Here is a 15,299-nt window from a genome sequence, read left to right as displayed (position 1 = left end):
TTTATTACAATGTATTACACCATATATTGTACACTATGCACTGGGGATTAATTAAGATTAGTCTTAGCCACAATTTCACTTCACTATATCGCTGCACATGCATATCCTTATCCCTCGCAATATTACATAGTTCAATATTCATGTTTGTTTATTTCCACTTCTCTGTCGGCATCTGGCAATAATTCGGTAGTGCTGCTCCACCATATATACATCCATATATTACACACTATGCACTGGGGATTTGCAAGATTGTTGTAATCTACAACTTAAGATTACTATCACCAAACATCAATACCCTCATCACTCGCTATATTACGTATGGCGATATGAGTAACAATCCTTCAGTATATGTAACACGACCCACTGTATGGAAACACCTGTAGGCCTAGTTCCCACTCGTTCCCATTCAAACACACATATCTTAGATTTCCTGAGGTTTTAACCATAGTCCTATTTTCGGCTCTTGGAATTTTTGCTAGTCCCTGATATTTCTAGTTTCCTCTCGCTGATCTACGTTTGCTGCTAGTCACAAACTATTTCCCGTAATAGCACCATACAGTAACAGCCATTATTCTGAGGCCCAGCACTCTACACTTGACATTATAATCTATATTTCTCTCTTCAGTGTTCAATGATATTTCATTTATGTGGGGTTTAAATGAAGTATATTCACTTTATGGTTTGCACACTTTCCTATTTTCCACACAGTCCCTTCTGGGACTGTCAAAGAAAAACAAATTTGATGGAGAAAAAGTACGCATGACTGCGTACTGCCAACGACCTAAAAACAAGTGGTAATTGTCAGTTGCTCTTTGCTGATGACACGGTGCTTTTGGGAGATTCTGAAGAGAAGTGGCAGAGGATGATGGACGAGTTTGGTAGGATATGCAAAAATAGCCCCCTTACCACCACCTTACTCTTTCCTATATTCATTTTTAATGAATATAGGAAAGAGTAAGGTGGTGGTGATGATAAAAATTTAGGTAACCAAAGATTGGATATCACATTGAAGAGAGAGAGTATGGAGGAGGTGAATGTATTCAGATATTTGGGAGTGGACATGTCAGCAGATGGGTCTATGAAAGGTGAATCAGAATTGACAAGGGGGAAAAAAGGTGAGTGGTGCACTGAGGAGTCTGTGCAAAGAATATTACCCATGGAAGCAGAGGGGAATGTATGAGAGCATAGTTATAACAGCGCTCTTATATGGGTATGAAGCATGGGTGGTGAATGTTGCAACAAGGAGAAGGCTGGAGACAGTGGTGTCATGTCTGAGAGCAATGTGTGGTATGAATATAATTCAGAGAATCTGTAGTTTGAAAATTAGGAGGTGTGGGAGTTACTGAAATTATCCAGAGGACTGAGGAGGGGTTGTTGAGGTGGTGTGGACACTTATAGGATGGAACGAAATAGAATGGACTGGGGAGCTATATATCTGTAGTGTTAGGAAGGCGGGGTAGGGGTTGGCCTAGGAAATGTTGGAGGGAGGGGGTAAAGAAGGTATTGTGTGCAAGGGGCTTGGACTTCCAGCCAGCATTCGTGAGCATGTTAGTGGAGACAAATGGGTTTTAGGATTTTATTTGCTGTTGGAGTGAGAGCAAGGTAACATTTATGAAGGGATTCAGGGAAACTGGCAGGCCGGCCTTGAGTCCTGGAGATGGGAAGTACAGTGTCTGCACTCTGAAGGAGTGTTAATGTTGCAGTTTTATAGCTTTAGTGTGAGCCCACCTTTGGCAAGACAGTGATGGAGTGAATAATGAAAGTTTTTCTTTTTCGGGCCACCTTGCCTTGGTGATAATTATATATACACACACACACACACACGCGTGTGTGTGTGTGTGTGTGTGTGTGTGTGTAGAGATGACATCCATATTCCTGTTCCCCGCTCCTCTCCTCTCAGTCTCCTAAGTTTTTCTTGCCCTCACTCAGGGATAGAGGGGTATACAGAATTCATAAAAATTCTATTTTCCCTGTGTATGGTATAGGTTATCCTGAGAAAAGGCAATTCGAAAGTGATAACTACAACTCTGCTAGAACGAAACCTCTGAAGCTCTAATACCCGGAATACTTGATGGCATCCTATTATTCGGAAGCCTCCCAGCTCAATCTGACAGCTTTTAACGCCTTGTATGACCCCCATCCTGTGTGAAGGAATAAAACAGGGAAAAATAGCTAGTTTGTTTCCTCTGTGTAATTGTTATATACAATAGTGTAGCAACAAACTACTGATGTATACAATTTAGTTAAAACATTCTCTTGCCTACATCACATGATATCCCGTTCCTACTCTCACCCTAACACACAAGTTCCCTTCCCTCGCCTCAATCCCAACAGTTCTCTTGCAAAAGTGGTTACCAAGACAACCAAGGTCGTAGTACAAAGTGGATGACACGATTGCAAACAAACAATACCACGGGTGGGGTATGAACCCGCGGTCAGAGAGTACGTAGCTACAGGTCAGTATAATTAGAATGTATACCCTCAAAATAATAATACTCTGACCGCGGGTTCAAAGCCCACCCGTGGTATGGTTTGGATGACACGAGAAGTGTCATCCACAATTTTCACAGGGCAAAATGAAAAGTGCAATGCTCTGAGGGGTACCACAGAACGAGGGAGAAAACACAGGAGTGACAATAAGGAACCAGCGGAGTTTATAAGAGCAGGAAAATTTGTACATGTGTTTTGTGCCTACACTGCAGAAACAGTAAGAAGCAGGGCACCCTATCTCCCACTGACCAACATGAGAGAGTGGCAGGAGTACAAGGACAAGCCACGATACGCACTACAGAGAACACAGGTAATTACAATAAAAACTGGAGAGCAAGACTGAAGGAAACTGCCATGGAAAAACTAACGAGCTAGCAAGTAAAAAAAGCTTCACGAATAAGAGATGAATCAACAAAACTGACCCAGGTCTTCATCTTCAACAAAGCTGATACAGATATTATGAAAAACCTAGAAGACAATAAGTATACGGTGCTAAGCATTAAATACCTAGCCAGAGGTAGAACTAGAGGGAATAAAGTGTTACATGGAAAACTACACAAGATTATGCAGATGTAAATGTTCCAAAATGAAGTGTAATAGTATAAAGAAACAGGAGACACACACACACACACACACACACACACACACATAACGACATATAAAATACTGCGTGGAATAGACAAGGTGGACAAGGACAGGATGTTCCAGGGAGGGGACACAGAAACAAGAGGCCACAATTGGAAGTTGAAGACACAAATGAGTCAGAGAGATAGCAGGAAGTATTTCTTCAGTCATAGAGTTGTAAGGCAGTGGAATAGCCTAGAAAATGACGTAGTGGAGGCAGGAACCATACACAGTTTTAAGACGAGGTTTGATAAAGCTCATGGAGCGGGGAGAGAGAGGGCCTAGTAGCAACCGGTGAAGAGGCGGGGCCAGGAGCTAGGACTCGACCCCTGCAACCACAAATAGGCGAGTACAAATAGGTGAGTACACACACACACACACACACACACACACACACACACCATTCAGTATGATGGATGGACTAGACAGAATCTGCCAGGCCACAGAAATACGTATTAATGATGAATACAAATGGGAAATAACCCATGGTTTAACCAAAGTTGCAAAAGAATGATTACAGTGAGGCGCAAAACAGCACTGAAAAGGTACAGAGCAAGATCAAAGAAAAGGGTGGTACGCAGAGGAGCTAAGAATGAAGAGAAGGAATACAAGTATGATAAACAAACAACCTACACTGAACAATACAAATCAAAGGAAGAAGTGAGGGAAATGTCTAGAGAACTAGACAAAAAAAATGCAGTAAGACTTTACATATCACCATGGGTAATGAACACAGCCTACTCACTTAATAAATCAGTAGCAAAGAACTAGTCAGTAGACAGGGCAACCACTGGACACCTAGAAAACTGCAATTAGGTTCCTATGATAGGAAGGTTGTACGTAGCTACAGGCCAGTATAACCAGAATGTATACCCTCAAAGTAATAATAAAGACAGAGCACTTAAAGAAAAGCAACTTTACAGAAAACCCGCAAGGATTTACAAAGACAGATCTTATCCTCAAGCTTACCTTAAACTTAACGGACAAGGATGAATAGACTGCTTGACCTACAGAAAAACACACACTGAAGATTAATCCACAAATTAGGGGTGCAAACATGAGTACAAGGAAAAGATTACAATGGATCAAGGTATCCCTAACTAAAACAATACAGAATCGGTACTAAGACCTAACTATTCGTGTGTAAATGACTTGCTAGAGTAAAACGAATTGTAGGTCTAGTTTGCTGAAGCCCTGAAACAAAGAACACGAGAAGCAAGAGTCTTGGGCAAGCTGAGACCAGTCAGTGAGTAGTTAGTAGAGATTAACCCAAAGATGTGCAATGTTATCAATACTAAAGAGAAAGAAAAATTAAGGTGGAGAACAGCTTGGGAGGTGAGAAACAAAAGATGGTTGCAAGTCTCAAGGTGCCGACGGAAGCCTGTGCACATAAACGAAAGATTTGTAGACAAGGAAGTTGGCAGAAGCTTACCTATGAGAATGACTAGTACACGATACAGAGACTTGGCACCACTGGATATGGTGATATACTAGAGATGGGAACTTGATGGTAAAGGAACCAGCAGATTATGTAAACCAAATAGTCGTAGCAGAGTTAAGCAAAGGTCAGAGGAAAGACTAACAAGAAAATGTAAAATACGATATACATTAATGGACAAAAATAGAAAGCTTGAACATTAATAATTTATGGACAAAGACGCCCTGGGAGAACTAGGATAGGGCTGGAGGAGAGTAGGATTCACTAAATGGGGAAAGGGCGACAGTGACAGTTTGCTGACAGTTAATATGGCAAAAGTTATACAAGTAAAACTGTAGTAAAACTATATATGATCTGAAGGAAGAGTAATAATTATCAAGAAGCTTAAAAGAACAACAATGCAAAGATACGGGAGTGAAGGAAAGAATAATGAACTGAATGAAATTACTGCAGCGATGTTAAAAAACATCAGATGAGGAATACCTTAACATTACACAGGGCAAGAAAACAGTCACTTTCCGTGTGAAATAATGTGAATAACAGATTGACACGAATATTACGCTCATATAGACATAACAGGAACAGTGGTGAAGGATTACAGTGTTCCACCACACACCAAAATATTACAGAACATACTAACATAAGTGAAGAATTAGACATGTACAACATTTAGGTATCTTTGTAGAGGTTTTGCCAACCAGTGATTTTATCGATACAGATGTTATGTAATATGAAGACTTAAAATATATACAGCAGGCAGAGGAAGACGAGGTAATCAGTCCCACAGACTACGGTGCTCATCACCTGCTTCTAGGCTGAGGGAATGATTACCTCTTCTTCCATTGTCTTCCGTATATATGTCGACAGCCTTCAGATTATGTCCATGTACTGTATTAATAAAACCACTAGATTGCAAAGCGTCTACAAAGATACCCAGATGTTTCACTTGTGGCTAATTCTTCATCTGCAGGCGTGGTATATCTGGAAAAACAAGTGGGATATGTACTTTTGACCACCCCAAAAAAGGCCACACCCACATGACAACAGGAGGGTGCAACTCCCCTTCCTATACCTTATTTCACCCCGAAATGTCATTTCAGTCCATGAAAGACAGTGCTAAAACATATACTGTCAGCCAAACCATCTAAAGGGGACATAAAGACACAGTTCACCCAGACCATGGAAAACAGAGGGGAGCCAAAACCTGTCCAGAGAAGGCGTTTTAGTACCAGAAAGGGGGAAAAAAAAGACTGGCAAGAAATGACAGAAATCCTACACTAACTGAAAACACTTCTGGAGTGGAGGGGCAGTCACTTGCCTCCACTCCAGAACCGATATTTATGCCAGCAAACAAAGCCACCCTAAATTCCATTAATATAACTACATTTGTTTTTGCAAACAAGGGACTGCTCACGGAGTCAAATGCAATGTTTGCGGCTTTTAAACATTCCCACAAAGGAGCGTTTTGACAACGAAATATGGATGCGACAGACTAAACAGGCAACAAGGGGGGGGGGGTGGAAGTTGGCCTAAATGTCAGTCGCTCATTTGTTCAGTACTACTAAACACCTCAAATGATGTAGTTGAAGTTTTGGCAGTAAAGATCGAAAACCAAAACCTTGTCATTGTGGCTGTATACAAGCCTCCAGATGCAACTTCCCAGCAATTCCAGGAACAGCTTTTGAAAATTGACCACTGTCTGGAAAATCTCCCAACTCCCAACTCCTGCCCCAAACATGTTGAGACACCTAAAATGGAGGAGTGTACCAAACATTTTAGCAGAGATCACCCCAGGAGGCAGCACAGATGAAAATTCACATACACAAGCTATTAAATCTCTGCACCAAATTCACCTTAAGCAAGTATCAACTAACCTCACTACCTCACCTCAAGTAACACTTAATAAAAATCAACTTGCTATTATTAAACCAATGTCCTGAAATATCCCTGAAGCCATTACTACCACATGATTATAAAATAACTTGTTAAAAAGAAACTCGTGTGCACACAGAGTTATTTCACACAAGAGAGCTGCAACGCTCATGGTCACAGTGCTACAGTGAACAACACACCACAAGTATCACACAGAAGAGAGCTGCAACACTCACGAGCAGGTGGATGTGGGTGGGACGTATGTGTTTCATTACGATTCCTGCAAAATGAGGAGTCAAACACCCATATCCTGCAGAACCCTCTACTATACACAAATAACCCGCACTTAGAGACATACTAATGATGACTTTCACTCCAACATGGACCATTAACAATGGTCCAAGTCGGACCCTAACGTCCTATGTTCCATTCCAAGTGCGGGTCTAAGCTTGTACTGTTTCAGCCACGGTACTGTGACTTTTTATTTAATACTATACATGAATGTGGCACAAAAGGTTAGAGGCAGAAGCCTGATAGAGAGCATGAGCTATAAAGCAACTTTTGCCACAGAATCTACCCATTTATTAGTTGTAAATCTACCGTGGCTCAGGCGCTACCATTCCCTTTGATATACCTTTCATGAGTTTCAAGTGTCTTTCTACTCCTGGAGCACAGCCATGGCCAGGCTCGTCTGGCGCTAGCCTGGTCAGCCAGAATGTTACTGCTGGAGGCTTGCTGCCTCGTATATCCATCACAGCCTGGTTGATCTGGCACCTGGTGAATTATAAAAACTTAGTGCTAAACCTACAAGGGGTCACACAGCGCAGCAGGACAGAGGATAGCCCAGGATCATAGAGTAGCAAGGGTGGAGAGGACAACAGAGGGCGAGTTAGGAAGGGCTGTGAGGAGTGCTAAAGGAAGTATCAGTGTGTGCAGTAAATCAGTTGCTGTCAAAAAGTCAAGGAGGGTATCTGAGTCAAAAGCGCTTCCGTCAGTAAGACGAGAAGATTAAGTAAGGGCGTTAGTGGTGAGGACACCAGAGGTGAATTCTGCATGCTCGTCGATAGACAGGATAGTCCAATAGAATATGGCAAACCAAAACTGGAGCCTGACAATTCTCGCAGTGGTACAGGGTCTCTCTCCATGTGGAAGACAAGTGTGCTCGATGCGAAGGCGGGAGAGCGTAGTCTCCCAACCTCAGCATCGATGACAAGATGATGGCCAGAAACTTACCTTGGTTTGACAGAATGTAATTTATGTATCATATCAGACCAACGTTGTTGCCATTGGTTGCAAAGGTGGAGAGAGATTACAGCAAAATAGTCTGTGAATGGAACACCTCTATATGAAACTGGGAGATCATGTACTGCTGATCGTGCAGCAGTGTCTGCCTGTTCATTGCCCTGAGTGTCAACATGACCAGAGACCCAACAGAAACCAACATTTAGAACCATCAGTGAACACTGCGACAGCACAAGAATGAGACCAGAGGTGATTAAGAAAGAGGGCGAGAAGCAACTACAGGTATTTGGGCTTTCATACATGACAGTGAGGAAGAACAGACACGAATTTTTGGAACCTCCCAAAGGGGAGGGGAAAAGTTAGATGCTAAACATATAAAGGGGGCAACTGAAAAGAAGACAAGTGAATGTAGACTAAGAGAAAAGGGATGGAGTAGACAGGGGCAATAAACAATGGACCTCTATTAACGTCTGTTACTATCCTATAAATGGAAGGATTGTGAAGGTCGTGAGAGCAGACATAATAGTGGAGGCAATGAGCAACATGGCGATCATTCAAGGATGGAATATTTGCCTTTGTATATAAGCTTTCGACAGGTAAGGAGCAAAAAGCACCTAGACATAAATGCAATCTCTGGTGATGGATGGGATCAAGTTTAGAAAGAGTTGCAGGAGAGGCCACTGAATATATCTGGTCGCCACAATTTAGTTTTGATAAAACTATCGCTGAAGGAGAGTTCGATGATCAGCCCCCCATGAGAGATGAGTGAGGGTTTTAAGGAGGTTCAGCCGGTTATGGCACATTGCCTTCAGGGAGGTAATGCAAGGTTTCCATAATAACCAGCAAACAGAAGGCCGAGAAACTTGACAGTATCACGTTCAGAGATACGTGAGCCATACAGGTACAATGGAATATCAGGGACAATAGAACGTGTAGTGAAAGTAATTTGATGAGTTTTAGTACCAGAAAATTTAAAACCATGAGTAGTGGCCCAACTGGAAACACGGATGACAGCATTCTGGAGAGAAACTGCAGTGAGGCGACATTCAGTGCTTGCACTAGCTATAGCGAAGTCAACATAGTAATGACCAAATATTAGATAGAAGAACAGATGCCAGATCATTTATAGTAAGGAAAAAAAAGTGGTGCTAAGGACACATCTCTGGGAGACACCTTAACCTTGGACAGTCTGGGGAAAGCAAATTAATCCAAACTTGGAAATGTTTCTCAGATAAGAAGCTCTTAAGAAAAATTGGCAGATTGCCTCAGAGGCCTAAGGAATGAGCTTGGGCCAAGATGTTACATCTCCAAGTTGGCATATACCTTCTCAAGATCAAAAAAGATGGCGATAACTGAGTGGTTATTGGTAAAGGTATTACGAACATATTTAAACAGAGTAAGTGGTCAATAGCAGAACGGCTCTTATGAAAGCCATATTGACTAGTGGAGAGACTACTGTGCATCTCTAACAAGAGTCCGCCGATCTGCTCCCCATAAATGACTAGCAAGAATTTTAAGGAGGTTCAGCCGACCATGGCAAGCTGCCTTCAAAGGGGAAATGTGAGGTTTCCATGTTAACCGGCGATCAAAGATGAGGCCAAGAAACTTGACCGTATCACACTCCAGGATACCTGAGCCGTGCAAATACAATGAAATATCTGGAACAAGAGGGCATCTAGTGAAGGTAATGAAAAGGGCTTTTTCACTAGAAAAAAAATCCATGAGAAGTGGACCAATGGGAAACACTGTTAGTGACATTCTGAATGAAGGCCACTACCAGGTGACAGTCAGCACCTGCGTAAGCTATAGCGAAGTCATCCACATAAAGCGATGACCAAATATGCAATGGAAGAATGGAAGGCAGGTCATTTATAGCAAAGAGAAAAAGGGTAGTGCTAAGGACACAACCTTGTGAAACTCCCTTGGCCTGAACAGTGTGAGGAAAGCAAGGCACCAACACACACGAAAATGTCTTCCAGATAAGAAAGCAGCGAGGAAGGTCGGTAGATTACCACGGAGGCCTAAGGAGTGGGCCTGAGCTAAGATGTTGTATATCCAAGTGGTGTTATATGCCTTCTCGAGATCAAAAATGACTGCTACGATGGAGTGTTTATTAGCAAAGGCACTTTGCACATACATACCAAAGTAGAGCCCTTGCAAAAGCCATATTGGCAAAGAGAAAGACTATCATGAGTCTCCAAATACCACACCAGACATCTGTTCACCAATCATTCCAACACCTTGCAGACTACATTGGTCAGAGCAATGGAACGATAGTGAGAGGTATCAATCCCCGAAGTGCCTGGTTTGTGAAATGGTAGTACAATGGCAGATTTCCACTGTTGAGGGAGAACCTCTTGTGTCCAAACAAGACTGAAAAGATGTAAAAGGACTGTAAGGGCTGTAGGATGCAGATGCTGTAGCATACAGATATGAATATTATCAGGCCCACTTGCTGATGACCGGTAAGTGGAAAGGTGGACTTCAGCTCTAAGAGAGTAAAATGTACATTATACGGCTCCATCCCATTAGAAGAGAAATCCAAAGGCGAGTTCTCCCTGGCAGACTTAGAAGTGAGAAATGAGGGACAGAGGTGAAGCCCTTGGAAGACACGGACAAGATAGTTCCCAATTTCCATAGCAATGTCAAGAGGTTCAGCAATGCTAACACCAGCAACCCACAAAATGGGAGAAGAGTCCAAAGCGTACTCACCACACAACTTCCGTACCTTCTTCCAAACTGCACACACAGGGGAAGTCGAGGTAACGGTAGAAACGTAGTCTTGCCAACAAGTGTGTTTAGCATCATGTATGATGTGGCGAGCGACTGCCCTTGCCTTCTTAAAATCTAAAAGACTATCTCCGGTCCGATTATATCAATAACGGCCCCACGCAGCATGTTGCAAATGCACTGCACAGGCACATGCAGACCACCAAGGCACGCATGTCAGAGAATGCCTGTCTGAAGTTTAAGGAATAGAATGTGATTTTACAGCCAAAACTAATGTCAAAAACTGGTGCACCAGCTCATCAATAGAAGACGGAGAAGGGTCCTTACAAAAAGCGGTAAGATGAGAGTACAAGTCCCAATTCGCTCGTCCAAATTCCCGAGGGCTACGAGGTGGTTGGGAATATGTAGCAGAAGTAAGAATAATAGGAAAGTGATCACTATCGTGCAAATCCAGAACAGACCAAGTGTAATAAAGTGCAACTGACGAGGAGCAGATAGAAAGATCAATGCAAAAGACTGAGTGCAAGAGTCAAAATGAGTGGGAACACCTGTATTTAAAACATGAAGAGGATGAGAAGTGAGAAGTCTCCAATTGATCACCACGAGTCACAGTGGGACCCTCCCTAAAGATGATGACTAGTGTCAAAATCACCTAACGAGATGGGCGGTGGCAGAAAAGAGATCAAGAACACACCATCCGAGATACAGAATGCATGGGAAGGGGGGAGAGAGCAAACTGTACACCACCTGTGCAAATAAATATGGGCTGCAGTATAATGCAGCTGAGAATGAACAAAGACCTGTTGAAACTGTATACCAACATGCACAGGAAGCACCCTCTCATTAAAAGTTTCATCAGGACAGGGATCAGAAGAATGCAACAGTACATAGCCTGAAACAGGACGGATAACAGCTGAACGAACTTCAGGCTCTTGTAACCCAACATATACTGGGGAAAACTGGGAGAGCAACACCTGGAGCTCTCCCCAATTACCCGAGGCCACAGATATTCCATTGTAAAAGTCATTATTCACAAAGATAGGTATGCCAACAATGAGAAGCAATAAAATCTATGGGCTAGTAGGATCAGTTAAGTCAATGTGTGGAGGCAACAGAAAACATGTAAGCAAAGAGGAATCTGAAAGTTAAGACACGTGCAACACCTGGACATCATTGTAGACGTTTTGCCATCCAGTGGCTTTATCAATACTGCAACATCATGGAATCTTGGTTCAAAGGACACCTACAAAACCTTCTTCACGGCTACAACTAACCCATCCCTTTAGGTAGGACCTACTTCCACTGGGGAATCCCGCCTACCAGTGACTATGCCCATGTCTGCTACACATCCCTATCCACTGACGCCTATATAACCGGGAGGGGGAGGAAAGGAAAAAAGGGGGATAGGGAGGATGGGTTAGGGAAGGGGGGGATTGGGGGTAATTGGGCTCAGTCCGAGGAAGACCAAAAAGTCCAATTCCTCAGACCAAGAGCCTCTTTACAACGACAAGGAGCATCCCCTTAAAGAGGTACAGTTGTTGATGAGCAAACTGAGAGATCAATGCAAGAAAGAGATCGAGTACAAGTCAAAATGGGTGGGAGCACCCGTATTTAAAACATGGAGTGGGAGAGAAGCGAGAAGAGCCTCTGAATACCGCGAGAGTCACAGTGAGACTCCCCAGAGGAAATGGTGAACATTCAAATTGCCTAATAACAGAAGTGGTGGCAGTAATGAAGAAACCAGGAGAGATACAAAGAACAGATTGTATATTACTTATTCATGTGATGCACACTGCTGTGTAATGCAGCGAAGTATGAACAAAGATCTGATGGTATGGTATACTGGTGTGTACAAGAAGTGCACTTTCATTAAAGGTTCCATAGGGAAAAGGATCTAGTGAATATAACAGCCTGAGATGGGATGGATAACAGTGAAGTGTAATTTGGATTCTTGTAAGCAAACAGGGGAAACTGGGAGAGCAATACCTTGAGCTCACCCCGATTACCTCTAAGGCCGTGGATATTACACTGTAAATAAGCCATGATTTGACCAGAGGATACAGGAAATATGAAATAGGTATCTACAGACTAGAAGGGTCAGGAAAGTCCATACATGGAGGGAGCAGAAAACGAGTCGGCAGCGAAGGATTGGAACATTGTGAAGAAAGGAGTTGTGCAAATGAAGAAGAGTGAAGAGGAGCAATGGGAAGAAGATCAGTGTCCATCAATGGTTTAATCTCCTCAATACAGAGATAGCTTCAAGTGCTTCAGAGGACAAGGAAGTTGTACGCTGGACGACACTGGAGACAGAAGGGGAAGGGTGAGTAAAGATCGAGGCGACAGTGGAAGTTACCAAAGAAGGGGGGGGGGGACTAGAGGTTAGAGGTAATTTGGGAAGAAACCTGGGAGGGGACAGGAGAGCAGGGGACCATACGAGGGGAAGGACAAATCTCTACACTCATAAAAGCGCTAGTAAAAGGTAAAGAACTAGAGACAGACTGGAAAGAAAAAATGTCCAGGAAAGATAAGTGAAGGGGAGGTTAAAGGAGATTTACAATTTGGGGATGGTCTGGACTTTGAGAAGTAGAGGGGCAAAGGGTTGATGCTGTTGTGTGAGGTCTTGTAGACAAACTATGAAGATCTGAGAACAGCATGAGGTGACGAGGTAGGGACATCAGAGTCCAGGACTTCAATAGCATTAGACACAAAGGTCACTATGGAAGGTGTGACCACAGGGGAGACTGCAGGAATTGGGACCCCAGAGGCTGGAGGCCTCTTAGTAACTCGAAAATAAGAAATATGGAGAAGTCTCCCCTAGAGGCATGGATGAAAGATTGCCATGGCATAAGCAAAGCCTTGTCTCTGAGACAACGGATTTCTCATTTATTTAAGTAAACTTGGCAACAACGAGAATAAGATGGGTGAGCTTCATTACAATTAAAGCAAGAGGGAGGTAGACTATAAGATGTATTAGTATGGTTGGCGGCACCACAGGCTGGGCTTTCTGCCACGAACCTGCAGTACTCCACTCTGAGAACTGGGAGGTCTTGGAACTCACCGTTCCAGAATGTCATCACCACGTCTTGAAATCACGCTGAACAATGTATGAGATAGAACGACAGTGCCACCACAAGAACTGAGAGAATGGTGTTTTTGAATTGTTACCGAAATAGCATCTATGGTGGTAAGAAGTGTAAGTTCGTGAGCTAGGCTAGCATTTTGTACTGAGGATGCATGCACTGCTCTTAAGGGCATGAAACAAAATTTTCTGACCAACATGGCATAGGAGCACCTTGCTGATACCATGATCAGATAGTACGTGGTAGATGTCTGCTGCAGAGTGAAAAATTTAGTCTATTGTGTACATAGTATGTAAAGGGAACAACTGTCACATTTGTCTTTTCTGAGTAGTGAGAGGCATTCGAAGTAGTGTCATCAGAGAAAGGGTGTGGTCATTTAGATGCGGAACTGGATGCAGTCCATTTAGAGGTGGGCGGTCGATTTGAAAACCATTGCACCATATGGGGAAGAAGCAAGAAGCATGGTCAAAGACTTGCAGATGTCGGATGTATCAAAGGAGTCAGGCCGAGCCTCGGTATAAGGAGCATGCAACAAAATGTCATTCACAGAAGATACAGGGGTATTAGAAAAGTCTGAAGGACGGTCCAGTAACAGGGCAGGGTCGTAAGAGGGTGCTGCTATAGAAAGGGGTCCAGGAGGGACAGTCTCATGGATTTGGCATCCATGGTTAGGGCTCTTCTTTTTGTTTTTAGGAAAAAAAGGGAGGGGGGGAATGTGAAGGGGTAACTCCTAGGAGGAATGAAAGGAGTGTAAATCCCCTTGCATGCCCAAGAGGACCGTAGCACAGCCAATAGTGCAGATGCAGCATGGAACCCATGCCATACTCTACCCATCATGCCGGTAAACCAGCAATCCGGGATAGCAACTTCACATCTGCCATACCATAGGTATGCCACTGGCCACTGATGACCACCATTACTCTTGGATAGATTAGGGCATTTATGTGACACCCTCTTTTACTAAATCTTCAAATAATGATTAGGGTAAGTGCTAAACCCATAGGGGACTTGTATGTGAAAAAACACAAAATTTTTTGTGGTGCCATATTACAATAGTGACACTGCACTGCCAGATGTGTTACCCCTCTTTTTTGTAATTTACCTGTTGGTGGTTAACTATACTTACACATACGGTATCTTTATTGGTTAATTCAACTTTTTCAAATTAAGAGAACATCAGAAACTGAAGCAATGAAAGACAAACTTATAAAACAAGGATGCACAGTACTGTAATGATCTTTAATTACTTCATTTGCAGATAATCAACAGAGAAAATGAAGGAAGGGTCGTGGCAGATAACAGTAATAATGACCCTTGTATTGCTGAATATAGCAATAGCTACTCAGACAATAGGTACAGGCAAGCGAGGTCAACTGTCAGGTCGCTACAAGGGTCGCAAGGACTTCAAACCCATCACTGGTACTTATCCTTCTGTGGAAGCTAAGGAATACTACACAAACCCCAAGGTTAGTTCGCTGCTAGAGTACCCACACAAAAATCTGTTCATCACAGATTATATCTCTGGTTGTATTCTAGAAATCACTAGTCAGTAGTAATGCTGTTTCAGTGTGATACAATGCAGGCTTAAAAATTATAGTATTTGTTAAATATTTCAACAGGAAATAAAGCACGTGAAAGCACAGCTAAATATACAGCCATAGGTCAAATGTTTGATTTGATAACATCACCTTTCTACAATCTCTAGATAGCAAGTTTCTAATTTTATACAGTACAGTACTGTGTTGTAATTCTTTTTCGATGTCAACCTTACAGCTCCATTAGAAGTTCTGTATAAAAATGGGAGCCAACTTTGATGTATGTCA

At 42.7% G+C, this 15,299-nt stretch overlaps 1 protein-coding gene across 2 annotated transcripts in view; it reads left to right on the top strand.

Annotated features, from left to right (window-relative positions):
* Nucleotides 1–15,299, top strand: part of LOC128689497 (immunoglobulin domain-containing protein oig-4) — a 51,321-nt gene that overhangs the window by 10,258 nt on the left and 25,764 nt on the right. For both annotated transcript variants that reach the window (XM_053777859.2, XM_053777858.2), the window contains exon 2: nt 14,735–14,942. In XM_053777859.2, coding sequence (XP_053633834.1) covers nt 14,751–14,942 — 192 coding nt within the window. In that variant the 5' untranslated portion in view covers nt 14,735–14,750. The remainder of the gene's footprint in view (nt 1–14,734; nt 14,943–15,299) is intronic.

The sequence above is a fragment of the Cherax quadricarinatus genome, chromosome 18 (genome assembly GCF_038502225.1).
Source record: "Cherax quadricarinatus isolate ZL_2023a chromosome 18, ASM3850222v1, whole genome shotgun sequence".
NCBI lineage: Eukaryota > Metazoa > Arthropoda > Malacostraca > Decapoda > Parastacidae > Cherax > Cherax quadricarinatus.
The sequence above is the reverse complement of the archived record's forward strand: the minus strand, read 5'-3'. Positions and strand labels throughout refer to the sequence as shown.